The 27210-nt window shown below is 37.6% G+C and overlaps 3 protein-coding genes across 3 annotated transcripts; all 3 read left to right on the forward strand.

Moving 5' to 3' along the window:
• Positions 1 to 942: 942 nt before the first annotated feature.
• Positions 943 to 3549, forward strand: LOC138926893 (uncharacterized). The gene has a single exon (XM_070282500.1). The coding sequence runs from the start codon at positions 943 to 945 to the stop codon at positions 3547 to 3549; it is 2607 nt and encodes an 868-aa protein (XP_070138601.1).
• Positions 3550 to 3707: 158 nt separating this feature from the next.
• Positions 3708 to 5180, forward strand: LOC122322144 (uncharacterized). Its single transcript, XM_043213583.1, has one exon. The coding sequence runs from the start codon at positions 3708 to 3710 to the stop codon at positions 5178 to 5180; it is 1473 nt and encodes a 490-aa protein (XP_043069518.1).
• A 113-nt stretch (positions 5181 to 5293) lies between these two features.
• On the forward strand, positions 5294 to 6229 carry LOC138926894 (uncharacterized). Its single transcript, XM_070282501.1, has one exon. It carries the CDS (start codon positions 5294 to 5296, stop codon positions 6227 to 6229), a length of 936 nt encoding a protein of 311 aa, XP_070138602.1.
• Positions 6230 to 27210: the final 20981 nt, after the last annotated feature.

Consider the following 27210-nt stretch of genomic DNA (forward strand, 5'->3'; position numbering starts at 1 on the left):
CAGACCTCTAATGTATATATCACGTATACAAGTTAAATTGTTTGTAGTTCGGTGAATTAAAAAAATGTAAATTTTATTTTTTAATTACACAACTTGGTGTTAAACCTTTATTTATTAAACGTAACAATTACAAGACACTTTTGATTTCTCTTAAATACTTTTGTCAACCGTTCGCGGTCTCGGTTAAAATAGGACTGACTTCTTAATTCTAAATCTGATGCAATGGGTTTAAAATGTTTATATTATCTAAAGAAAGATCAGAGTTATTTGATAATATGTAATCGGATATTTCATAATTTTTGAAGTGGTTCGTAGTTACGTATTCAAGAATTTTATTTTCCAAATTGGTATATGAGATATTATTAATTTTAGTTGGACCATTAAATGTTATTAAAAACAAACCGTTTAAATGGGAGTTGTTACCGGCGTCATAGAATTAAGTTTATATTTGAAAAATGAAATCGTTAATATTAGTGTTGAATAATGTTTAGAATAAGTTCTGAAAAACGCTAGACGTAAGCTTATCGATATACAGAAAAATGGCGGAAGAACGAGGCGTTTGCGATCGCTAAGCTAACGGTGAAGCTAACGAGGCGAGGGAAAACGACGAAGTTTTTTAGCGCGCCCAGCATTTGATTTGATTTAAATAAAGGAAAGAACAACCAAATCGATGTTTGCTTAAAGAATCGTGCACCAACCTCGCCCCGACCTCAACATTTCTAAAAAACTTCCTCCAAACTACGTTACCTGCGGATTTAGGCAGAAAAAACAGCGTCGCGTCGCTAGCAGACAACAGCTAGACCGACAGGAGGCGACAAATTTTGGAAGTAACGAAAGGTAAGGCGTCGCGTCCCTAGCAGCCACAGGCTAGGTCGAGTAAGCACGCAGCCAAGAAGAAGAAATGCAGACGCCATATTGCAAGCACGCCGGACGACGCGAAGCATGAACGTTGAAGTGTGCAGAATTTGCGAGAACAAAAACGAAACAGCGTCAGAAAATTGGGTACAGTGCGACGTTTGCGGAAGGTGGTACCATTTCGAGTGTGCCGGCGTAGAGGACGACATTGAGAGCAAGGATTGGAGTTGCGATTACTGTCTTGCGGGTTGCAGCCACATAGCACCGTTCAGCGGTATGCAAAGATCACCAGTACAGTCTCAAACACGTGAAGACGCAATGGATACCCCAGAACCGCACAGCAAAGCGCTAGCCGTCGCTAATACGCTAATCGATGCTGCCGGCAACGGAGAGAACATGAATGTTCGGGAAGGCAATCCGGACACGAACAAGAACCAACTCTTGTTAGATATGCTCGAGGAGAAAAGAAAGTCTGAGGCAAAGTTCATAGAAGAAAAATACAAAATTCTCATGCAGATGAACCCCGCTGACGTAACGGTAGCTGGGATGTTTCGAGCCACAGATTCACCTACAAGTACTCAAATAGCGGCCCGGCAAGCTATACCCAAGGACCTTCCAACATTTAGCGGGGACCCTGAGGACTGGCCGTTATTTATCAGCACATTTGAACACAGTACGACAGCAGCGGGATATACGAATGTGGAAAATATGCTACGTCTGCAAAAGTCGCTTAAAGGGAAAGCTCGTGACTTGGTTAGAGATAAACTCCTACTTCCTAACCTAGTCCCAGAAGTCATCAGTACTTTGAAGGTGTTCTTCGGCAGACCAGAGCACATCCTCGAAAGAGTGGTGGAAAAGGTGCGAAGAGTGGCACCACCCAAAGACAGATTGGAGGCGTTAATAGAGTACGCGCTGGCAGTGCGAAACGTCTGTGCTACTATGGAGGCGTGCGATCTGAAGGCGCATCTCAACAATCCAATGCTGGTCAAGGAGCTGGTAGATAAGCTTCCCAACCAACACAAGCTAAACTGGGCAATGCAACCCCGCGACGATAGAGTGGCCGCAGTCAAGACATTCAGTGATTGGCTGTATAAAATCGCAGAGGCAGCGTCATTAGTGGTGGCGCCATCGTTTTACAAAACGGGCGCAGTTAACTCCCACAACAGTCGCCGCCCGGACAAGGGAGTGACAGATGAGCCTGGATCAGCACGAGGACAAACACGATCGAACGCGATCCATACGGAAGCAGCTCAGCAGCAAGTTCAACAGAGGTGCGTAGCTTGCGGCGACCCGAGTCACAACCCAGCACAATGTGAGGTATTCTCGAACCTTGACGCGGAGCACAGGTGGCAGGTAATCAGAGCGGGTAAAGCCTGTTTCTGCTGCCTCAAGGTACACCGGAACAGATGCCGAACCGGGAAATGTGGAATTAATGGCTGTACAAGGAGACACCATGAGTTACTTCATACAGAATATGTTCCCAACATAATCGGCCAAGACAGACCACAGAGTCACGTTAGTACGCACAGAGACGACAACCACGGAAGTCAGTTCTTTCGCATCATTCCAGTCAAGCTGCATTACGGCAGCAGGCAGACTGAGATCTACGCCTTTCTAGATGAAGGATCATCCGTGACCTTAGCAGATGCATCCGTATTCCAAAGACTGGGAGTACAAGGCCAGGCAGCGCCAATGTGTTTGCAGTGGACCGCAGAGACGACTCGACTTGAGAGTGGATCCGTAAAGGCATCCGTCCAAATCCCGGAAATGAACTGCGATAAGGTTTACTGGTTGAACAACGTCCAGACCGTTCAGAACCTAGCACTACCGAGACAGACAGTCAACTTGAAGGAGCTATGCGACAGATTCCAGCATTTGAAAGACTTGCCGCTACGGTCCTACTCTGCCCAGCCGACTTTGCTAATCGGAACCAACAACTGGAAGCTAGATGTCCCTCGCAAGATCCGCGAAGGAAAATGGAACGAGCCGATAGCATCGAAGTGCATGCTAGGATGGAGCATCCAAGGATCGGCGAACCCACAACGATCCATTTTCATGCACCACTGCGACTGCGACTGGCAAGAACTCCATGATGACATCAAGGAACATTTCAACCTGGACGCACTCGTACCACGAAAGCTGCACTCAGCTGAAGATGAGCTGGCAGTGAAGATACTGGAAAGCACCTGCCAAAATAAGTCCGGAAAATATGAAGTTGGACTTCCGTGGCGCGGTGGTATCGACAAACTCCCTGAGAGCCGGAGTAACGCTCTGAAGCGGCTTACCTGCATGAGGAAAAAGGTGTCTCAAGAACCAGATCTTTATGAAAAGATCAACGCCCAAATCAGGAACCTCCTAGACAAAGGATACGCGGTTAAGCTATCCGAGGAAGAAACCAGCCGGGAGAACAGCCGTACATGGTATCGGCCAATATTCATAGCGCTGAATCCAAACAAGCCGAAAAAGATAAGGCTCGTATGGGATGCAACCGCAAAGGCACACGGATACGCGCTAAATGACTACTTACTCAGGGGACCAGATTGCCTGAACCCACTCATAGACGTCTTGCTAGCCTTTCGGGTCAACAAAATAGCGATTTGTGGTGACATTGCGGAAATGTTTCACAGGATCAACATTCGCGAGGATATGCAGGCACAGCGATTTCTGTGGTATGACAAGGCAGCGACAAAGTAGACACCTATGTCATGCGAGCTATGACTTTTGGGATTAGCTGCGCGCCGTTTATAGCGCACTTCGTTCGAGATAAGAACGCGGAAACCCACTAAGAAGAGTTCCCATTAGCCTTAAACGCCATCCAAAGGGCGCACTACGTTGACGACTTCATCGATAGCATGAGGAACGAACAGGAGGCCATCCAGATCACCAGAGAAGTTATAGAAGTACATCGCAGAGGCGGATTCGAGATCCGTAACTGGTCGTCGAATTCGGAAGAAGTGCTCGAAAGCTTGCAGGATAATGGCAACGTTGAAACCCAAAAGCCGGTGGATTTTTGGGCAACAGAAAAGATACTTGGCATGTTCTGGGACCCACATAATGATATGTTCAAATTTATCTGCAGATTTGCAAGGCTGAAGCGTGATGTGCTGGCGGAAAACGTAGTCCCTACCAAGCGGGAAGTATTACAAGTTTTGATGTCGATCTTCGATCCATTGGGATTTTTATCATGCCAAACGATCGGACTAAAGATACTCCTCCAGTGTATATGGCGGCAAAAAATTGAATGGGATCAAGAGCTACCTGAGAAGATTCTAGAAGAATGGCACCAATGGAAAACCATTTTGCAAGACATAAGGACTTTCGAGGTCCCTAGATGCTTTTCCCCAGCCACATCGGAGCCATGTCAAATTGGACTCCATACATTCGTCGACGCCAGCGAGCAAGCATATTCTGCAGTCTGCTACTTGCGCGTGGCAACGGATGACAGAGTCGTCGTATCTTTGGTAATGGCGAAATCTAAGGTGGCACCTTTAAAACCACTTTCGATTCCGGGTATGGAGCTGCAGGCAGCAGTTATGGGAGCACGCTTAGCCCAAAAGGTGATGAGCACACGCAACCTACGAATTGACAACGCCACATACTGGTCGGACTCCAAGACAGTGTTGCAGTGGCTAACTATGGACCCCCGCAACTTTCATCAGTTCGTGATGCACAGAGTCGCCGAAATTCTGGAAACAACACTGGTCGAGCAATGGCGGTGGATTCCTTCAAAGCTGAACGTAGCAGATGGAGCTACCAAGGTCACCGGGAAAACCCAACAAGAGACGTGGATAACGGGCCCGGAGTTTCTGAAGACCGATGCGAGCCACTGGCCAATATCCAAGAAGCAGGAGAGCATCAACGATACCTCGGAGATCCGGAAGCATGTGATGACGACGCATTCGAAATCAGTGGTTATGTTCAACGCGCACGATTTCTTAAATTGGCGGCGGTTATACAGAGCAGTGGCGCTAGTACTCCTGTTCATTGATCGGCTGCGAGCGAAATGTGACGGACGAGACATGCCAGCAACCACGACAATGGCTCATGTAGGCAAGGCAAAGATGCTGCTATACAAGCAATCTCAATCCATCGCCTTCGCAGCAGAACTAAAAATGTTATCCGCGGGAACGGCGCTCCTCAAGGGAAGCAGATTGGCCGGATTGAACGCGTACCTGGACAACGATGGAGTACTACGAACAAGAGGCAGATTGAACGCAGTTGACATAGCTGAGGACGCCATTATACTAGCTCATGGATGCCGGATAACCAACCTCATAGTTAGGAGCTTCCACGAAAGTATCACCATCTCGCTCACGAAACTGTAATAAACGACATCAAAAATTCGTTTTATATCAGCCGGCTACGAGTACTGCACAAATCTGTGCGAAACACATGCCAACGATGCAAGATCGACAGAGCAGTTCCCAGACCACCCCAGATGGCACCGATCCCGAGGGCAAGAGTTGGAAGCTTCGAGTGGCCGTTCACCTATACAGGCGTTGACTATTTTGGCCCTTTATTGATGAACGTCGGCCGGCGCAAAGAGAAGAGATGGGTAGCTCTGTTCACCTGTCTTACGTTGCGCGCGGTGCATTTTGAGATCGCCTACAGTCTAGATACTAGTTCATGTATCATGTGCCTAGCCAATTTTATGGCCCTTCGAGGGACACCGAGGGAAATATTCTCAGACAACGGTACGAATTTCAGAGCCACGGAAAAAGCCGTGCGCGAGGAGCTGAAAAAGATCGAGCACGATAAGATCACTATTAAGTTCGACGGCATAAAGTGGCGATTCAACCCACCAGGAGCACCGCACATGGGTGGAGCATGGGAGAGACTCGTCAGGACAACGAAAGGAATCTTGAAGAACATTTGCCCAAGTTACTCTTTCAACGACGAGGGGTTGAGAAACTCACTGATGGAGGCGCAATTTATCATCAACTCGCGACCTCTCACGTTTGTAAGTTTGGATTCAGAGGATGACGCCGCCCTAACTCCAAACCACCTGCTGCTAGGATCAGCGAACGGATACAAGCCGCTGCCGAAAGAGGGAATGAATCTGAAGCGTAGATGGAACGAGACTCAGCGCTTCGGAGACCGCTTTTGGCAACGATGGGTTAAGGAGTATGCACCCGTATTAACCAGGCGCACCAAATGGTTCGAGAAGGTACCTCCAATCACCATCGGAAGCATCGTCGTAGTCGTGGATGAGCTTCTTCCCAGGAACCTGTGGCTAAAAGGACGCGTGACTGACGCAGTGATGGCCAACGATGGACAAGTTCGGCGGGTGACAATCAAGACGCAGCATGGTGCTATAGAAAGACCAGCAACAAAGGTAGCAGTTCTGGACGTCGGCTTGGAGAATGGTAACTGACCACGGATCGGGATCAATTACGGGGGAGGGAATGTTACCGCCGTCATAGAATTAAGTTTATATTTGAAAAATGAAATCGTTAATATTAGTGTTGAATAATGTTTAGAATAAGTTCTGAAAAACGCTAGACGTAAGCTTATCGATATACAGAAAAATGGCGGAAGAACGAGGCGTTTGCGATCGCTAAGCTAACGGTGAAGCTAACGAGGCGAGGGAAAACGACGAAGTTTTTTAGCGCGCCCAGCATTTGATTTGATTTAAATAAAGGAAAGAACAACCAAATCGATGTTTGCTTAAAGAATCGTGCACCAACCTCGCCCCGACCTCAACAGGAGTTGTTAACAATATTGTTCCCATTTATAAGAATGGCACCATCTTGTATGATGTCTATTTTTTTATTTTTTTCTCTTATTTTTTTACAGGTTGATTTCTCACCATTTAATAATCAGGTAAAACAAGTTTTTTTGTTACTTAGAGTGCAATAATTATTAAAAAGTTCGTTCTTAAAATTAGACATTTCGTGAAAAATATTTTCGCATTTTGCGACTTGATTGCTTAATACTAGTTTTCCATCGATTTGGGAAATCGCTCTAGCGTGATATATTTCACATCTGTTTTTAATTATTGGGTATTTTATATAAATTATTAAAAGTTCTTTATGCAATGCGATTTTAAAAGAAGAGATGTCCATTAAATCAGCTATAATTACTGGTTTTTGTTCATGTTTTAATATTTCCAAGATGTCATCATTTCCAAGATGTCATCATGTTTAAAATTTTGGTATTAAAAACGTCTATTTTTGCTAGAGTGATTGTGTCAATTAAATTTTGCAGATCAAATGTTAATAATCGCAAGCGATGTTTTCGAAGTGGTAGATCTTGATCAATAAATACTTTTTTAAAATCATCGGAATTGATAATAGACTACTTATTATTGTTTTCAATTAATTCATTAATTTTATTCTGAACTGTAATAAAATCATCATGGTCCGGAGTTCCAGCTAACCATTTCCACACGGTGCCTAACTCATTTATCCCTCTTTTTGATCTAGTTGATATTAATTGCGATAAAATTAGTTCAATTACTTTTATGTCATATTTAATTTCCCATTGTGACCTTTTATTAGTATCCCTTTTAATATTATCTGATTCCAAATTTATTATTTCTTTATAAAAGCTTAAGGGGTTACGCCACCCTGACCGCGTGGAAACGGGACGGTTTTTCAGGAATTTCTTGTGACTAAACTAGTTGAGATAGGATTTTTCCACTTTTATTTCTATTTAATACAACTAATGAGCTTTATAAATTCTAAAAAAAAATTTTTTTTCAATTCAAAATGGCGGAGATATGAACATCGGCGATCATAGGTTTTTCCGGAGTGCTCCTTGATGGTGGGCATGATTCACGTGTCAATTTTCATCAGAAAAAAGTAAACAAAATTTTTTTTTAAAAAGTGATAAATTTGGAACAGAGTGACGTAGCCGTTTTAGAAAAGAAGAAAAATTACGCAAATGAGAGCACTTCAAAACTTGACTCAATGTTTTGGGCAAAAAATTTCGTACTAAAAATTGCATAAAAAAATTTCTATCCATTGGATCAAAAAAATCCTACGTCACTCTGTGGAAAATCTATGTAAGAAGATGTGTTTCAATTTTCAAGTCAATCGGTTGAACAGTTTTTGAGTTATCATGCCCACCGTCTTGAAAAAAGTGGTTTCGAGAAAAACGCAAAAGAAGAAAAAGAAGTGTCTTAGGTGCCCTCCTGCAGTGCCGCCTTGAAATAAACATAACTTCCATAATTATCAAGATATCGGGGGGACGTCTTAAAATACGCGTAACTATATTCTTACGCGTATTTTAAGACGTCTTTTAAATTAAGTAAAAAAAAAAAAATCGATTTTTTGAAAATTTCAGGGTGGCGTGACCCCTTAAGTTAGTTACATGGAATAAATCTGCGTATGAATCGTACGTCAATACGTCTTTATTGTCCTTAAATAGAAGATATTCGTGACTTGTATAGTCAATTATTTCTGATTTTGTTAATAAAATAAGGTGTAGTATGAGCACCTGATAAAACATTTTCTGGGAAAGGAAAGAAAAAAAGGATAATATATAAATACTTAGAATTTTATATTATCTTTGTGAATAATTCTATTTCTATTGTTGATTATTATTTTGTTGGGTAAATTTTCCTTAACTATTTGTTTTTTATATCTGGGTTTAAGTTTATTTCTTTCCCCGTGTTTCTTTTCATAGACTACCTGTCCTACATGATATTTTTTTTCTTTTCTGTTTTCATTATGTGTTTCCAACATTTTCTCTTGAGTATTTTTCAAAAGTTCAGGAATGTTATCGTGCTCTATTTTATTATATAATGCGTTAAAAGGTTTTTGGTTCGTTGTAGAATGAATGCTCTGATTATATTCTTGAGCGGCTCTTATTACTATTTCGGAAAAGTCAGTTAAATTAAATTAATCTTTAATGCATCGAGCTAATTCTGTTAATGTAGAATGTGCCCTTTCAACCTGTCCGTTTTACGTGCTGTGCCTCGGGTCTGCGTAATGTAAAGTTAAATTGCACCTTTGTGCGAAAGATTTAAATTGGGCCGAGGTAAAGCTCGGTTCATTATCGGTCATTATTACTTTTGCTTGTGGAAAATGTTGGAAGAAGGACCATTACTTTATTTTCGATATTTAATTTATTTTGGATTTCTTTTACTACTAGAAATTTTGAGTAAGCGTCAATACAAGTTATGAAAGTAAGACCTTGCGCGTAATATATATCAATGTGTAAATTTTCTCCTTCTTTACTTGGAATTGGGGTTTCCCCAATTGGAATTTTTATTGGGTGCCTGTTATATTTATTTTCGTTACAAATCACGCAATTTTTAATATATTCTTTTAATTTTTTAAAACAGTTTGGCCAATAATATAATTTACTGATCTGTTTGTAATTCTCTTCTAGCCCCCTATGAGCACGGCTGTGCGTTTCTTCTATTATTATAGCTTTATCTTCCTCGTTTTCCACGTCTTGTAGAAAGATTTTTAGATTTTTAAGAGCCCATACTATCTCTAAAAGTTCCTTCTTATTAGTCGCATAAGCTTGTTCTGTTTTAGACAAGGTTTTTGAAATAAAAGTAATTGGTTTTCATTCTTGAGATAAAACTGCACCAATTGCGACGTCTGAAGCATCGGTGGTCAGGGTAAATTTTTTATTATAGTCCGGTTTAACTAGTTCTACTTGAGCAATGAGATTTTCTTTCAGCTTGTTAAAACCATTAATTGCTGGTTCATCCAGCTGATTTAACATTTTGTTGACATTCTTTTTGAGATTTTTTTGAGAATATTATAATGTCGTCCATATAGACATGACATGTTTTCGCTATTTGTTCTCTTAGAATATCGTCCATTGCTCTCTGAAAGATTCTTGCTGCATTTGTTAATCGGAATGGCATTCTTAAAAATTCGTATTTTCCATTATTTATTGAAAAGGCTGTTTTTTCGACATCAGATTCTTTCATTAGTAACTGATGAAATCCTGACTCTAAATCTATTGTTGAAAAATATCTTACTTTTCCCAAATTTGATAGAATTACTGATGGGTCTTGCATTGGGTACCTTCAGGTATAGTACTTTCATTTAATTTTTTATAATCAATGACGAGTCTTAATTTACGGCTTCCGTCTTGATTCTCTCCTTTCTTTGGGACTACCAGAAGTGGTGAATTGTAAGGGCTTCTGCTAGGCCTTATTATTTTTTCTGATAACATTCTTTTGATTTCTCTTTTCACGAAGTCGTTGACAGATAGAGCATACGGATACTGCTTCCCGTATATTGGCCTATCGTGGATAAGATTTATTTCCCCCTTTATGTCTGTTCTAAAAGGAATTTGCATATTTATCTTTGAATGCTCCTTTTCAATATAGTGAACTATCTTTTCCCTCAATCCGCCTAATTGGTCAGTACCTATATTATTTATTTGATTTTTGACGGTATTTACTTCGTCGGCACTCTCAGGATTTTTAATTCCCAAGATATTTTTATTTTTATTGACGGATATTTCTACGTCGGCGTTCTCAGGATTTTTAATTCCCAAGATATTTTTATTTTTATTGACGGATATTTCTACGTCGGCGTTCTCGGGATTTTTAACTCCCAAGCTTTTCTCACTATTTTCAACAAATAATGAATCTGTCTTTTCGCTACCATTATCATCAAAATACTTTTTTATAATAAATTCTTTTAACGGAAGAATATTATTTTCTTCAATTAAACGTATTTCGTTTTTCTCCTCATTATCATAATATTTTAACTTCTCCTGTTTCCCATTATATTACAAGATTCCCTTTTCTATATTTATTATAGCTCCAATTTTTCTTAATAAATTGAATACAATTAGAATATCAGATTCTAAACCTTCGATTTCATAAAATAATTGTTTTGTTTCAAATATATTTATAATATGGTAATACCTAATAATTGAGTAGCCATGAACTGTTGTTACCTTTTTGTATATTGGTAGCTCGTTTTCCCCTTTTTATGTAACAAGCAGTGGCTCCTGTATCTATTAAAACTTTTAGCTGCTTCTTGGTTTTTCGATCTATCCTATTTAAAGAAGGCATTCCTCTGTAGGGGTCTGGTCTAAAAAATGGTCTTCATTGAAATTATTAAATCTGGTTACTTTATTAGCTGGCTGACTTTTTGTTCCATCTGATTCCCTTTTTTGAGCTTGAGTTTGCTCTCTATTTTGATTTGTGTTATAGAAATTTGAACGATTTTTATTTTGATGATAATTATTATTACTACCTTGATTATCGTTTACCTGCCAATTATTATATCTTTCTTGGTTACTATTTGCCTGCCAATTTTGGCTCGGCTGCCGATTGTAATTAGCTTTATTCTGGAGTTGAATCGGTGGATCAACATCCATTGGCTCGATAGCTTGTTGCTTATGATTATTATTTTGATTATTATTTTGCCAAAAATTTCCCTTTTGTGGCGAATTGGAATTTGGTTATGATTAAAATTATTTCCCATTTTAGTGGTATAATTATTTTGCCGTATTTGATCAAATCGTAAGTTGTTTCCCCGATATTAACTTTCATTTTTAAATCCATTAAACCTATTTGCGAGTTGAGCACGGAAGTTGTTTGATACTAATTCTTGGACCTTTGCCAAAGCATTGGGCAAATCTGGTGGATTTAATGAGAAAAGAGTTTCTGAAATAGATCCATTAAGTCCGGATATAAATACTCGTAGAGCATTTCTCCTTATTGAATTGTTTGTTTCTTTGGTAATTACACTGTCCTTTCCGTATGTCATTATGGTTTTGTTTATTAGTAAGGTCATTTTTTTATTGACTTCGTTATAGTACTCAGTAACTGTCATTCGTCCTTGCCTAAGGATACTTAGTTCTGATTCGAGAACATGTATTGGTCGTTTGTCACTATATATAAAGTCCAATCGGGATAAGATTGCTTTAAAGTTTAAAACTGTGCCATGATTGGTAAGAGCATCATGGGCAGCTCCCATAATTTTATTTCGTAAAATTGTTAGGGCGATAAAATATTGTTCACTTTCAATTTTATAGAGACTCATTGAAGTTTCTGCAGCTTCCCTCCAACCTACATATTGTGTTGTTTCCCCTGTGAAATTTGGTAAGGATTTTACCACTTCAAGTGTTGTATCGCATTTTATAGCTGGGTCAATTGTTTGTACTTTATAATCTTCCACAGTGTTTGCATCTGTGGCTAGCCTTCCTTCTAAACATTCTACTTTCCTGCTAACTTCATTCAATTGAGCGTTTATTAATCTGTTTATCAATTCTACTGTTAAACTGCCGGCTGTGGCTACACTGCTTGCAGAAAAATTTGGTGCTGAACCTCCGGTTGCCATTGTTAGATTTAGTTCACAAAAGCTATTTATCAAATCTTCCAGAATTATTCTTTATATTTTTTTGTTAAATCGCGAATCTTACTTTTTGCAATATATAAATCTTATATTATTTTTCTCAAATTCACAGATCTTAAATTATAGTCTTTAACCCTTTACATGGTGGTGATGCAGATCTGCATCATACCGTTTAAATTAAATTATTTATCAAACTGCGTTACAAAACTGTATAAAAACTTTTTTATGCAGTTCAGAAACTTTCGTTTTTATATAAAAAGTGTTGATCACTCAGAATTCTGTCCAATACTCAACAGGTGATTACTTTTCCAACCAATTTGGTGAATGTGGTAATCTGAATTGGTTGTGCAGTTTCTGATCCAAAATATAAAAAATCAAAAAAAATTGTATAGTTGATTCAATTAATGTTTAAAAACAGGTAAATATTATATTTAGTTGTATATGTATTATTAAGTTTTTGTGTTTATTGCATTATTATACAATTAAATCATTAATTTCGCTTAGTTTAAAAAATTATATTTTTTTTGGTTTTTGTAAAAAAAATTAAGAAAAACCAACCTTAAAAAAAAAAATAAAAAGAAGTTTATTTTTTATTTTTACTTATCTACCGAACAAAAAAAAATCAAGAAAATTGAGTTGATATGAGCATGTCCGTCTGTCCGTCTGTCTGTTTCTACCCAAACTAGTCTCTCAGTTTTGAAGCTATCGTCTTGAAACTTTGCACACACCCTTCTTTCCTTTGCACGCAGTATATAAGTCGGAACGGCCGGGATCGGCCGACTATATCCTATAGCTGCCATATAACTGATTGATCGGAAATGGTATAACTTTGGTGTTTTTAAAGTTACAGAGTTCAAATTTGACATGAGATCTATTTTTGGCAAAAAAATACGACATGCAACATTTCGTAAGGATCGGCCGACTATATACTATAGCTGCCATATAACTGAACGATCGGAAATGACCCAACTTTTGTGTTTTTGAAGATAGAAAGCTGGAACTTGGTACAGATTATATTTTTGGTCAGTTGATCCAACCTACCAAATTTCATAAGGATCGGCCAACTATATCCGATGTTTGCGATATATATCAGGTTTTCGCTGCAAGGGTATATAAACTTCGGCTCCGCCCGAAGTTAGCTTTCCTTTCTTGTTTTTTTATTATTTTAAATTAATTCCTCACGATATTGTCCCGTTGGGGTCTTCCTTCCTTGGTTTTTTTTTGTTGCAGCGAGTTGTCGTTTTTATTTGAGAATGTCCTGCCTTCCTTCCCTGTTTTTTCTTGTTGGAGTTGTCGTTTTATTTGTTTTTGTTGTTCTTGTTTGTTTTTTTTTTTTGCGTTGATTTTTTTATTTTTTGTGTTCTTGTAATTGTTTGTTTTAAAATTTCGGTCCACCTTTGTTTTAATTCACTCTTTATGGATAATTTCATTAATTAATTTCCATTTACTTTATTGTTAACGATCACTGTCACTTGGTAGTGTCGTTTGGTGGATGTTTTAATTTTTCCACTAAAAATGTTGAGTTGTTGACCGCGCGAGTTCCGTTTATGTTTAACTTATTTTTCATTAAACTATTTTTAGGAGCTTTATGTGACTAGGGTGACCAGGTGTCCGTATTAATACGGACATGTCCGTATTTTCAGCTCTGTGTCCGTTCGTCCGTATTTTTTTGTAAAATGTCCGTATTTTTCGCGTTTTTAACGAAAAAACAGGTTGCACCTGCAATTTTTCCGAAAGGAGTTTCTAGACTTAAACATTCGAAAGCGCCCGCGCTCGCAGCTGACGTAGAGAACGCGCAATTAGTTTAGCACGCGTTAACGGTAAAATTCCCTAGAAATATGGTACGATTGCGTCTGGTTGTTCGGTTTGCTATGTATGTATGCATACTGTCGCGTACATATGTACATTGCTTTTAGCGTTGCTTTGTGTATTTCTGTAACAGCAGACTTTTTTATTCTCAATCAGTCAATCAAGAATATGCAAAGTATAATTTCAATATACCGGGGGGGGGGGGGGGGGGTGGATACGACAAAACGGCGGTGTCCGTATTTCCCACCTCAGCTATCTGGTCACCCTATATGTGACGCGGCCTCTTGAGTTGGGCGCCAGTTAAATTGTTTGTAGTTCGGTGAATTAAAAAAATGTAAATTTTATTTTTTAATTACACAAACCTTTAAGGTGTTAAACCTTTATTTATTAAACGTAACAATTACAAGACACTTTTGATTTCTATTAAATACTTTTGTCAACCATTCGCGGTCTCGGTCAAAATAGGACTGACTTCTTAATTCTAAATCTGATCCAAAGAACCTCGGCCATCAGTTGTGTTTAGATAAGAGGCTTAAGATGAAACTTTCGCATCTTATTGTGAAATTCGATTAAGCTGATCGATGCAATTTGGTGGGTACTTGAAACGCAAAAGGCGTAATTGATTGGGCTTCGGAGGGAAGCTGATGTTTACTTTTGATTTTGATTTGTTTATGGGGAACCGAGATCGGACCTCAGAGCCAAAGACAAAGCCGAAGGCAAATGCAGAGTTTGAAAATATTGTTTATAAAATTCATAAGTGGAAAGCCATAAGTGGCCTGGATTTATGGGTTGGATAATTGAGCCAAAGATCAAGCCAAAGGCAAATGCAGAGATTGAAAATATTGTTTATAAAAGCCTGTATTTAAGTGGCCTGTATTTAGGGGTTGGATAACTTACACAAATGATGTGTAGTATCATCAAAATAAATGAAGTGCACTTGCTCAAAAATTCAAGAAGAAACCCGGATGATTTTACTTTATAATCAAATCCGAAAACAAGAAACAAATCCCCTAAAATACAAATAGCTTCAGAAGAGAGAGAGAGTGATTTCGATCAGTTGTAGGGTGTATTTACCAATTAGGGATTTCTATTTAAATAAAGTGATATTTCCTTAACATATATTACAATTCATTTCGTTATCATTCATGTTTTATAATAATATATATATATAAGAAGAATTAATATTATTAGGATAAATTCAAGAATTAAATTTAGCTACATTTTAGATTAAAAATTAATAAGTTTGCGAGGATATAAATTAAAATTATTCAAGATTCATGACGTAGAAAATTTACTGTATAAGGCAAAAGTATATGTAGTTTCTTTCATTAGTATCCACTTACCGAAGTTCAACGCCGTTGAGCTCAAGGACAGGAATGCTATAGGTGTTTATAATAATAATTAATAAAAAATATTACAATAAATTTGTTTGGCCATGCTCGAATATTATCGCAACGTTCGTACTTCAATTAAATTCCAAATATTTATCTTTTTAAATTCATCATGACTTATATATATATATAAATTTATATTTATTTATACTAAAATTAATCAAGAAACTGTAAATGCTAATTATTGGAATTTTATAACATTAAATTATTAGCGAAATTATAATCAAAAATAAAAAAGTGTGAGGGAAATTTTCTTCCGTGAAGACTCCATAATAAAATAAGCAAAATATAAACTGAAAAGCTTTGTAATATATAAGGAGGCCAATGGTTATAAAAATTCACTGCTGATAGCACATCCATATATATATGATTCGCAGGAGTTTTCTCTCCGTGTAGCGAAATAAAGGTGTCCATTATGTCACCGGAAAACTGCAGCCGCCTTTGGACTCCAAAATTGGGTCGGATTTATTCCGTCGAATAGCGCTGAATTCCTTAGATCCTTAAACTAGACGATTACATAATTCGGTACTAGCCGCACTGGCACGTGGCACGGGGGAAAAATAATTCTTTGAAGAAAACTGCACTGCACTAACTCAAAAACATACCTGGCATTAAAATTGAGTAAATTCACTAATTCACTGATTTCCACAGCTAGTTCCGCTGGGTTGAATAAATTTTTCCATATATTTAATTGTAATAAAAACGAGTTTACTTTTCTTAATTTAGGCTTAATAATGCAGCCTTATCTCTTAAGCGTATGCAAGTTAGTGTCTAAGCTTCCCTATATAAATCTAGCCCTAACTATGCTAGAATAAAAACTCTAAAAAGCTTTCACATAACTGATGCTGCACAATTATCTCGATATGCAGAAAACCCAATAGATAAGGTCGCGTGATATTTTTCGTTCGATTATCCAAGGTGACCGGAGAATAATAGATACAACACTTTAAGCTTTTAAAAAGATCTTAAATTCTATGTTTTCTGTGATATGGATGCCCTACTGGAAATCCACACACTACACCACAGTTAATGCCACAAAAATCTTATTCGAAGGGGTCATTAACTGAAATTACTAATATCAACCTAAAAAAACTATTTTTATTTTCCTACTTGTATATCCTTTAAATGATACGTTCCTAATATTTTTCCTGCCTAATTTACCAATTCATAATAAGGAACTGAAAATCTTGGGACTGATCAGGCTAGGGACCAACTTAAAAGATTTCCATAAATCAATTATTCATAAATAAATCATCCTGGGTTAATGTTGGGATAACGTAGAATTCAATAGGCTTTGTTTCGCCACGATAAGAAATGTTAGTCACATATTTTCCTACCACGGAACATTTATTATTATTAGCCGTTCGAATATTTCCCGAAAATTTTTTAAGTTTGTGATTCCTCATAATTTCTGTAGCCGCGTTTCCACCTAAACAACTTACTGATGCTCCCGAATCTAGCAATGCAACATAATTCTTCTCTCCTACAATGATGTCTGTTTATAGCCTATCATCAGAGTTACCAAGTATCGAGGAAACTAACTTTCTCCTCGTATTAGTTATATTTCTCCAAAATGATTTTAAACGAGCGGTCGAGCGTTTTTGTTTTCGTTTGGGCGTCGAATGTTTGTATCCGAATATGCGACACTTTGCTGCATTATACCTATCCATCTAATGTGTAGAGGTGCGAATGGGTTTCGCTCGGTAACTGCGTTCAGTTGCTCTTGCGCTTCTTAAACGTTATTATTCTCGGGAATAGGTGTTGAGTATTCCGTTTGAGAATAAGCTTCTTAACTAGTGGTTTGGGTTGTAAGGATGCGTCAGATTGGTGGTGTTCTGCGCATCCCTCTGGCGGTTTTCCGTCGGGTTACAACGAGAGCATTTTGGTTTATAAATATCTTTAGCTCCGCAACCATAACAAAATACTGATCGTACTTTCATACAATCGTCGAACCTATGTCCTGACTTCTGACAATTCCAGCAAACCATCTTCCTCCAATGAATTTCGTCTACTTCCATTGCTACTTGATCTTCTGACATGGAATATAATTCCGAAACGGAACGATTTGATATTTTCGGTTTCATAGACTGCGTCTTGACGTGCTTCTGAAATTGCTCGTGAGTACGGATCTCTTCGCGTAATCTAGCAAGAGTATTAATACCTAAATGCATCAATTCGTAACGTAACGAGTTCTTAGCATTTTGAATAAGAATTCATATGGTGGATTGTTCGGAAATGGGAACCTTGAGACTTCCTAACAAAGTTTCTACAGCGAACTGGTATTCTTCGAATGGTTCCTGTTCTAATTGCCGTCTAGCAATGATCAAGTCCCAAATGTCCATGTCGGAGTCTACTTCCTGAAACTTTTCTCTAAATTCTTGCTGGAAGGTTTTCCAAGTGAAATTTTCACAAGAACGATGAAACTTCCAAAACCATTCATTCGCCTTTCCCGCGAACAACAAGTACAAATGATCACACAAAAGTTGTAAATCGCCTCCTAAGTTTTGTGCTGTAAGGGAGCGGATGCGATATAGAGAGTCTTCGACTTGCATGCCGTTTCGAGCACCGTCGAATTTAATGCGCCAGCCTAGCATAATGCTTGCGACTTTTTCAGGGGAGATATTCGATGCTCTAGAGTTTCCAACCGATGTCTCACTGTTATGACTGACATTTCTATGTATGGGTGGTAGTTGAGATTGATATTCATTAAAGCATTGGGGGACGCTGGGTGACCTTGTGTCCTGTTTTCTTGACTCGATATTAAGAGAAGTCATTTTGACTTTTAAAGCTTGCGTTATTGATGCGTTTATAATCTGGGATATATTCTGTAACATGCTATTTTGCTGAGCTTGTATACAAGATTGAACTAGATCGGTTATTTCGGTTCTTCCTTACACTTCTGGATCGTTATTAAACTCAAGGAGTTGTACTTTACGTTGCATTGACCTTGTCTGTACCCCTCTTTTTGGTATAGCACCTTTCCCTCTAGTACTGAGATTACCTCTGGATGGTTCAAGGCTAGGATCTAAAGTTTCTCCTACAGTCTCTGCCTCGTTCAACTCAATCATTAAATTATTGTTTGCAAGAGAAAGCCGGTTAACCGAGCAACTACTATTGCAAACGGGACAAATTGACTTTACTTGTAAAAGTGGCATTAAACAGCTGTAATGAAATTTATGATTACAAGGAGTCGTTGCTAACATCTCATTCAATGTCACAGATTCGCAACAAATGGAACAAATAGTATCCTGCTCTCCTACGCTTTCAGCTGGATTCTCTAAACTATGTCTCACTGCCATGGTGAAATACTTAATTATCTCTCCGATACACAAATGATCAAATTTAAAGAAAAAAAATATAGAATTGGAAATATAATCATAAATATATCAAAAATAAACAAAAATTAAATCAAAAATCCAAAAATGAATCAAAATCAAAAATAAAAAAAACAAATTAAATCCGCCACCAAAACACCTATATAGCTCTTCGGAATCCGAAATGTGCTGGAACAAAAAAACTGATCAAATATAATCTCTCTTTCTCTGATTCTATTTGGGGATACACTATTAAATTACTGACTCGTAGAACTTCCGATAAAATGTACATCCGGTTGGTCAAGAGCTTAAATTCCTCCAGCGTCTTGCAGTTCCTAACCAGGATTTATTATACGGACCTGATACGTCTGAAATTATAAAGCATGGTGAGGTCTGGTTATGCACAGCAGTCGCTCTGGTCGATCAGTCCCATCTGCTGAACTTCAATCGCAATTCCGAGAGACGAACCCCTTGTGGATTCCATTACTCTCCAAGTTAAACAGACTTCCTAGGTATTACGAGAAAAAAAAATACTACGTCGATATATCATTGTCTGACGGGCCAAGATGCCAAAAAAACTCTAACTTATTGCAGTTCCACGAAAGACGATAAAAAAAAACAAAAAGGAATCTGACTAGTTTAAAACTAAAACTCTAATCAGGCCCCACGTTGTCCGCCAATTTTGTAATGTGTGGGTACTGAATAAGTTCAAAACAGAACCAAGATGCAAGGTGTTCTGCAAGGTCCAGAGGATATACCTTAGGGACGTATGGATGGGAGTGAAGGGCGTGCACTTCTTGTGGTCTTAGACTTAGCTCGACGGATGGGGGAGGTTCTTTTTCACGTATCCATACTACACATCATCAAAATAAATGAAGTGCACTTGCTCGAAAATTCAAGAAGAAACCCGGATGATTTTACTTTATAATCAAATCCGAAAACAAGAAACAAATCCCCTTAAATACAAATAGCTTCAGAAGAGAGAGAGAGTTTTTCGATCAGTTGTAGGGTACGTTGTATGTTCATTATACCCTAGTCATAACCCACCCGACCTTGGCGAGATCTACGACGTTTGATTCGCCCCATTTCACAATCCTATGTGATACCTATTGTGGTTCCAGCACGGCTATTTAGGGGTTCGGCGGCGGAACGGTTAGAGCCTTAAGCCTTCATAACGTTCAAAATATTCAAAAAATAGTCTTATAAAATTGATTCATTTTACCAATTAGGGATTTCTATTTAAATAAAGTGATATTTCCTTAACATATATTACAATTCATTTCGTTATCATTCATGTTTTATAATAATATATTTAAATTTAGCTACATTTTAGATTAAAAATTAATAAGTTTGCGAGGATATAAATTAAAATTATTCAAGATTCATGACGTACAAAATTTACTGTATAAGGCAAAAGTATATGTAGTTTCTTTCATTAGTATCCACTTACCGAAGTTCACCGCCGTTAAACTCAAGGACAGGAATGCTATAGGTGTTTATAATAATATTTAATAAAAAATATTACAATAAATTTGTTTGGCCATGCTCGAATATTATCGCAACGTTCGTACTTCAATTAAATTCCAAATATTTATCTTTTTAAATTCATCGTGACATATATATATATAAATGTATATTTATTTATACTAAAATTAATCAAGAAACTGTAAATGCTAATTATTGGAATTTTATAACATTAAATTATTAGCGAAATTATAATCAAAAATAAAAAAGTGTGAGGGAAATTTTCTTCCGTGAAGACTCCATAATAAAATAAGCAAAATATAAACTGAAAAGCTTTGTAATATATAAGCAGGCCAATGGTTATAAAAATTCACTGCTGATAGCACAACCATATATATATGATTCGCAGGAGTTTTCTCTCCGTGTAGCGCAATAAAGGTGTCCATTATGTCACCGGAAAACTGCAGCCGCCTTTCGACTCCAAAATTGATAAAATGATTCCATCCGATTGGGTCGGATTTATTCCGTCGAATAGCGCTGAATTCCTTAGATCCTTAAACTAGACGATTACATAATTCGGTACTAGCCGCACTGGCACGTGGCACGGGGGAAAAATAATTCTTTGAAGAAAACTGCACTGCACTAACTCAAAAACATACCTGGCATTAAAATTGACTAAATTCACTAATTCACTGATTTCCACAGCTAGTTCCGCTGGGTTGAATAAATTTTTCCATATATTTAATTGTAATAAAAACGAGTTTACTTTTCTTAATTTAGGCTTAATAATGCAGCCTTATCTCTTAAGCGTATGCAAGTTAGTGTCTAAGCTTCCCTATATAAATCTAGCCCTAACTATGCTAGAATAAAAACTCTAAAAAGCTTTCACATAACTGATGCTGCACAATTATCTCGATATGCAGAAAACCCAATAGATAAGGTCGCGTGATATTTTTCGTTCGATTATCCAAGGTGACCGGAGAATAATAGATACAACACTTTAAGCTTTTAAAAAGATCTTAAATTCTATGTTTTCTGTGATATGGATGCCCTACTGGAAATCCACACACTACACCACAGTTAATGCCACAAAAATCTTATTCGAAGGGGTCATTAACTGAAATTACTAATATCAACCTAAAAAAACTATTTTTATTTTCCTACTTGTATATCCTTTAAATGATACGTTCCTAATATTTTTCCTGCCTAATTTACCAATTCATAATAAGGAACTGAAAATCTTGGGACTGATCAGGCTAGGGACCAACTTAAAAGATTTCCATAAATCAATTATTCATAAATAAATCATCCTGGGTTAATGTTGGGATAACATAGAATTCAATAGGCTTTGTTTCGCCACGATAAGAAATGTTAGTCACATATTTTCCTACCACGGAACATTTATTATTATTAGCCATTCGAATATTTCCCGAAAATTTTTTAAGTTTGTGATTCCTCATAATTTCTGTAGCCGCGTTTCCACCTAAACAACTTACTGATGCTCCCGAATCTAGCAATGCAACATAATTCTTCTCTCCTACAATGATGTCTGTTTATAGCCTATCATCAGAGTTACCAAGTATCGAGGAAACTAACTTTCTCCTCGTATTAGTTATATTTCTCCAAAATGATTTTAAACGAGCGGTCGAGCGTTTTTGTTTTCGTTTGGGCGTCGAATGTTCGTATCCGAATATGCGACACTTTGCTGCATTATACCTATCCATCTAATGTGTAGAGGTGCGAATGGGTTTCGCTCGGTAACTGCGTTCAGTTGCTCTTGCGCTTCTTAAACGTTATTATTCTCGGGAATAGGTGTTGAGTATTCCGTTTGAGAATAAGCTTCTTAACTAGTGGTTTGGGTTGTAAGGATGCGTCAGATTGGTGGTGTTCTGCGCATCCCTCTGGCGGTTTTCCGTCGGGTTACAACGAGAGCATTTTGGTTTATAAATATCTTTAGCTCCGCAACCATAACAAAATACTGATCGTACTTTCATACAATCGTCGAACCTATGTCCTGACTTCTGACAATTCCAGCAAACCATCTTCCTCCAATGAATTTCGTCTACTTCCATTGCTACTTGATCTTCTGACATGGAATATAATTCCGAAACGGAACGATTTGATATTTTCGGTTTCATAGACTGCGTCTTGACGTGCTTCTGAAATTGCTCGTGAGTACGGATCTCTTCGCGTAATCTAGCAAGAGTATTAATACCTAAATGCATCAATTCGTAACGTAACGAGTTCTTAGCATTTTGAATAAGAATTCATATGGTGGATTGTTCGGAAATGGGAACCTTGAGACTTCCTAACAAAGTTTCTACAGCGAACTGGTATTCTTCGAATGGTTCCTGTTCTAATTGCCGTCTAGCAATGATCAAGTCCCAAATGTCCATGTCGGAGTCTACTTCCTGAAACTTTTCTCTAAATTCTTGCTGGAAGGTTTTCCAAGTGAAATTTTCACAAGAACGATGAAACTTCCAAAACCATTCATTCGCCTTTCCCGCGAACAACAAGTACAAATGATCACACAAAAGTTGTAAATCGCCTCCTAAGTTTTGTGCTGTAAGGGAGCGGATGCGATATAGAGAGTCTTCGACTTGCATGCCGTTTCGAGCACCGTCGAATTTAATGCGCCAGCCTAGCATAATGCTTGCGACTTTTTCAGGGGAGATATTCGATGCTCTAGAGTTTCCAACCGATGTCTCACTGTTATGACTGACATTTCTATGTATGGGTGGTAGTTGAGATTGATATTCATTAAAGCATTGGGGGACGCTGGGTGACCTTGTGTCCTGTTTTCTTGACTCGATATTAAGAGAAGTCATTTTGACTTTTAAAGCTTGCGTTATTGATGCGTTTATAATCTGGGATATATTCTGTAACATGTTATTTTGCTGAGCTTGTATACAAGATTGAACTAGATCGGTTATTTCGGTTCTTCCTTACACTTCTGGATCGTTATTAAACTCAAGGAGTTGTACTTTACGTTGCATTGACCTTGTCTGTACCCCTCTTTTTGGTATAGCACCTTTCCCTCTAGTACTGAGATTACCTCTGGATGGTTCAAGGCTAGGATCTAAAGTTTCTCCTACAGTCTCTGCCTCGTTCAACTCAATCATTAAATTATTGTTTGCAAGAGAAAGCCGGTTAACCGAGCAACTACTATTGCAAACGGGACAAATTGACTTTACTTGTAAAAGTGGCATTAAACAGCTGTAATGAAATTTATGATTACAAGGAGTCGTTGCTAACATCTCATTCAATGTCACAGATTCGCAACAAATGGAACAAATAGTATCCTGCTCTCCTACGCTTTCAGCTGGATTCTCTAAACTATGTCTCACTGCCATGGTGAAATACTTAATTATCTCTCCGATACACAAATGATCAAATTTAAAGAAAAAAAATATAGAATTGGAAATATAATCATAAATATATCAAAAATAAACAAAAATTAAATCAAAAATCCAAAAATGAATCAAAATCAAAAATAAAAAAAACAAATTAAATCCGCCACCAAAACACCTATATAGCTCTTCGGAATCCGAAATGTGCTGGAACAAAAAAACTGATCAAATATAATCTCTCTTTCTCTGATTCTATTTGGGGATACACTATTAAATTACTGACTCGTAGAACTTCCGATAAAATGTACATCCGGTTGGTCAAGAGCTTAAATTCCTCCAGCGTCTTGCAGTTCCTAACCAGGATTTATTATACGGACCTGATACGTCTGAAATTATAAAGCATGGTGAGGTCTGGTTATGCACAGCAGTCGCTCTGGTCGATCAGTCCCATCTGCTGAACTTCAATCGCAATTCCGAGAGACGAACCCCTTGTGGATTCCATTACTCTCCAAGTTAAACAGACTTCCTAGGTATTACGAGAAAAAAAAATACTACGTCGATATATCATTGTCTGACGGGCCAAGATGCCAAAAAAACTCTAACTTATTGCAGTTCCACGAAAGACGATAAAAAAAAACAAAAAGGAATCTGACTAGTTTAAAACTAAAACTCTAATCAGGCCCCACGTTGGCCGCCAATTTTGTAATGTGTGGGTACTGAATAAGTTCAAAACAGAACCAAGATGCAAGGTGTTCTGCAAGGTCCAGAGGATATACCTTAGGGACGTATGGATGGGAGTGAAGGGCGTGCACTTCTTGTGGTCTTAGACTTAGCTCGACGGATGGGGGAGGTTCTTTTTCACGTATCCATACTACACATCATCAAAATAAATGAAGTGCACTTGCTCGAAAATTCAAGAAGAAACCCGGATGATTTTACTTTATAATCAAATCCGAAAACAAGAAACAAATCCCCTTAAATACAAATAGCTTCAGAAGAGAGAGAGTTTTTCGATCAGTTGTAGGGTACGTTGTATGTTCATTATACCCTAGTCATAACCCACCCGACCTTGGCGAGATCTACGACGTTTGATTCGCCCCATTTCACAATCCTATGTGATACCTATTGTGGTTCCAGCACGGCTATTTAGGGGTTCGGCGGCGGAACGGTTAGAGCCTTAAGCCTTCATAACGTTCAAAATATTCAAAAAATAGTCTTATAAAATTGATTCATTTTACCAATTAGGGATTTCTATTTAAATAAAGTGATATTTCCTTAACATATATTACAATTCATTTCGTTATCATTCATGTTTTATAATAATATATTTAAATTTAGCTACATTTTAGATTAAAAATTAATAAGTTTGCGAGGATATAAATTAAAATTATTCAAGATTCATGACGTACAAAATTTACTGTATAAGGCAAAAGTATATGTAGTTTCTTTCATTAGTATCCACTTACCGAAGTTCACCGCCGTTAAACTCAAGGACAGGAATGCTATAGGTGTTTATAATAATATTTAATAAAAAATATTACAATAAATTTGTTTGGCCATGCTCGAATATTATCGCAACGTTCGTACTTCAATTAAATTCCAAATATTTATCTTTTTAAATTCATCGTGACTTATATATATATATAAATGTATATTTATTTATACTAAAATTAATCAAGAAACTGTAAATGCTAATTATTGGAATTTTATAACATTAAATTATTAGCGAAATTATAATCAAAAATAAAAAAGTGTGAGGGAAATTTTCTTCCGTGAAGACTCCATAATAAAATAAGCAAAATATAAACTGAAAAGCATTGTAATATATAAGGAGGCCAATGGTTATAAAAATTCACTGCTGATAGCACATCCATATATATATGATTCGCAGGAGTTTTCTCTCCGTGTAGCGAAATAAAGGTGTCCATTATGTCACCGGAAAACTGCAGCCGCCTTTGGACTCCAAAATTGGGTCGGATTTATTCCGTCGAATAGCGCTGAATTCCTTAGATCCTTAAACTAGACGATTACATAATTCGGTACTAGCCGCACTGGCACGTGGCACGGGGGAAAAATAATTCTTTGAAGAAAACTGCACTGCACTAACTCAAAAACATACCTGGCATTAAAATTGAGTAAATTCACTAATTCACTGATTTCCACAGCTAGTTCCGCTGGGTTGAATAAATTTTTCCATATATTTAATTGTAATAAAAACGAGTTTACTTTTCTTAATTTAGGCTTAATAATGCAGCCTTATCTCTTAAGCGTATGCAAGTTAGTGTCTAAGCTTCCCTATATAAATCTAGCCCTAACTATGCTAGAATAAAAACTCTAAAAAGCTTTCACATAACTGATGCTGCACAATTATCTCGATATGCAGAAAACCCAATAGATAAGGTCGCGTGATATTTTTCGTTCGCTTATCCAAGGTGACCGGAGAATAATAGATACAACACTTTAAGCTTTTAAAAAGATCTTAAATTCTATGTTTTCTGTGATATGGATGCCCTACTGGAAATCCACACACTACACCACAGTTAATGCCACAAAAATCTTATTCGAAGGGGTCATTAACTGAAATTACTAATATCAACCTAAAAAAACTATTTTTAATTTCCTACTTGTATATCCTTTAAATGATACGTTCCTAATATTTTTCCTGCCTAATTTACCAATTCATAATAAGGAACTGAAAATCTTGGGACTGATCAGGCTAGGGACCAACTTAAAAGATTTCCATAAATCAATTATTCATAAATAAATCATCCTGGGTTAATGTTGGGATAACGTAGAATTCAATAGGCTTTGTTTCGCCACGATAAGAAATGTTAGTCACATATTTTCCTACCACGGAACATTTATTATTATTAGCCGTTCGAATATTTCCCGAAAATTTTTTAAGTTTGTGATTCCTCATAATTTCTGTAGCCGCGTTTCCACCTAAACAACTTACTGATGCTCCCGAATCTAGCAATGCAACATAATTCTTCTCTCCTACAATGATGTCTGTTTATAGCCTATCATCAGAGTTACCAAGTATCGAGGAAACTAACTTTCTCCTCGTATTAGTTATATTTCTCCAAAATGATTTTAAACGAGCGGTCGAGCGTTTTTGTTTTCGTTTGGGCGTCGAATGTTCGTATCCGAATATACGACACTTTGCTGCATTATACCTATCCATCTAATGTGTAGAGGTGCGAATGGGTTTCGCTCGGTAACTGCGTTCAGTTGCTCTTGCGCTTCTTAAACGTTATTATTCTCGGGAATAGGTGTTGAGTATTCCGTTTGAGAATAAGCTTCTTAACTAGTGGTTTGGGTTGTAAGGATGCGTCAGATTGGTGGTGTTCTGCGCATCCCTCTGGCGGTTTTCCGTCGGGTTACAACGAGAGCATTTTGGTTTATAAATATCTTTAGCTCCGCAACCATAACAAAATACTGATCGTACTTTCATACAATCGTCGAACCTATGTCCTGACTTCTGACAATTCCAGCAAACCATCTTCCTCCAATGAATTTCGTCTACTTCCATTGCTACTTGATCTTCTGACATGGAATATAATTCCGAAACGGAACGATTTGATATTTTCGGTTTCATAGACTGCGTCTTGACGTGCTTCTGAAATTGCTCGTGAGTACGGATCTCTTCGCGTAATCTAGCAAGAGTATTAATACCTAAATGCATCAATTCGTAACGTAACGAGTTCTTAGCATTTTGAATAAGAATTCATATGGTGGATTGTTC

The sequence above is a fragment of the Drosophila bipectinata genome, chromosome 4 (assembly GCF_030179905.1).
Source record: "Drosophila bipectinata strain 14024-0381.07 chromosome 4, DbipHiC1v2, whole genome shotgun sequence".
Lineage (NCBI taxonomy): Eukaryota > Metazoa > Arthropoda > Insecta > Diptera > Drosophilidae > Drosophila > Drosophila bipectinata.

Coding starts and splice junctions, on each gene's coding strand:
- LOC138926893 (XM_070282500.1), top strand. CDS start 943: ATGAACGTTGAAGTGTGCAGAATTTGCGAGAACAAAAACGAAACAGCG.
- LOC122322144 (XM_043213583.1), top strand. CDS start 3,708: ATGAGGAACGAACAGGAGGCCATCCAGATCACCAGAGAAGTTATAGAA.
- LOC138926894 (XM_070282501.1), top strand. CDS start 5,294: ATGGCACCGATCCCGAGGGCAAGAGTTGGAAGCTTCGAGTGGCCGTTC.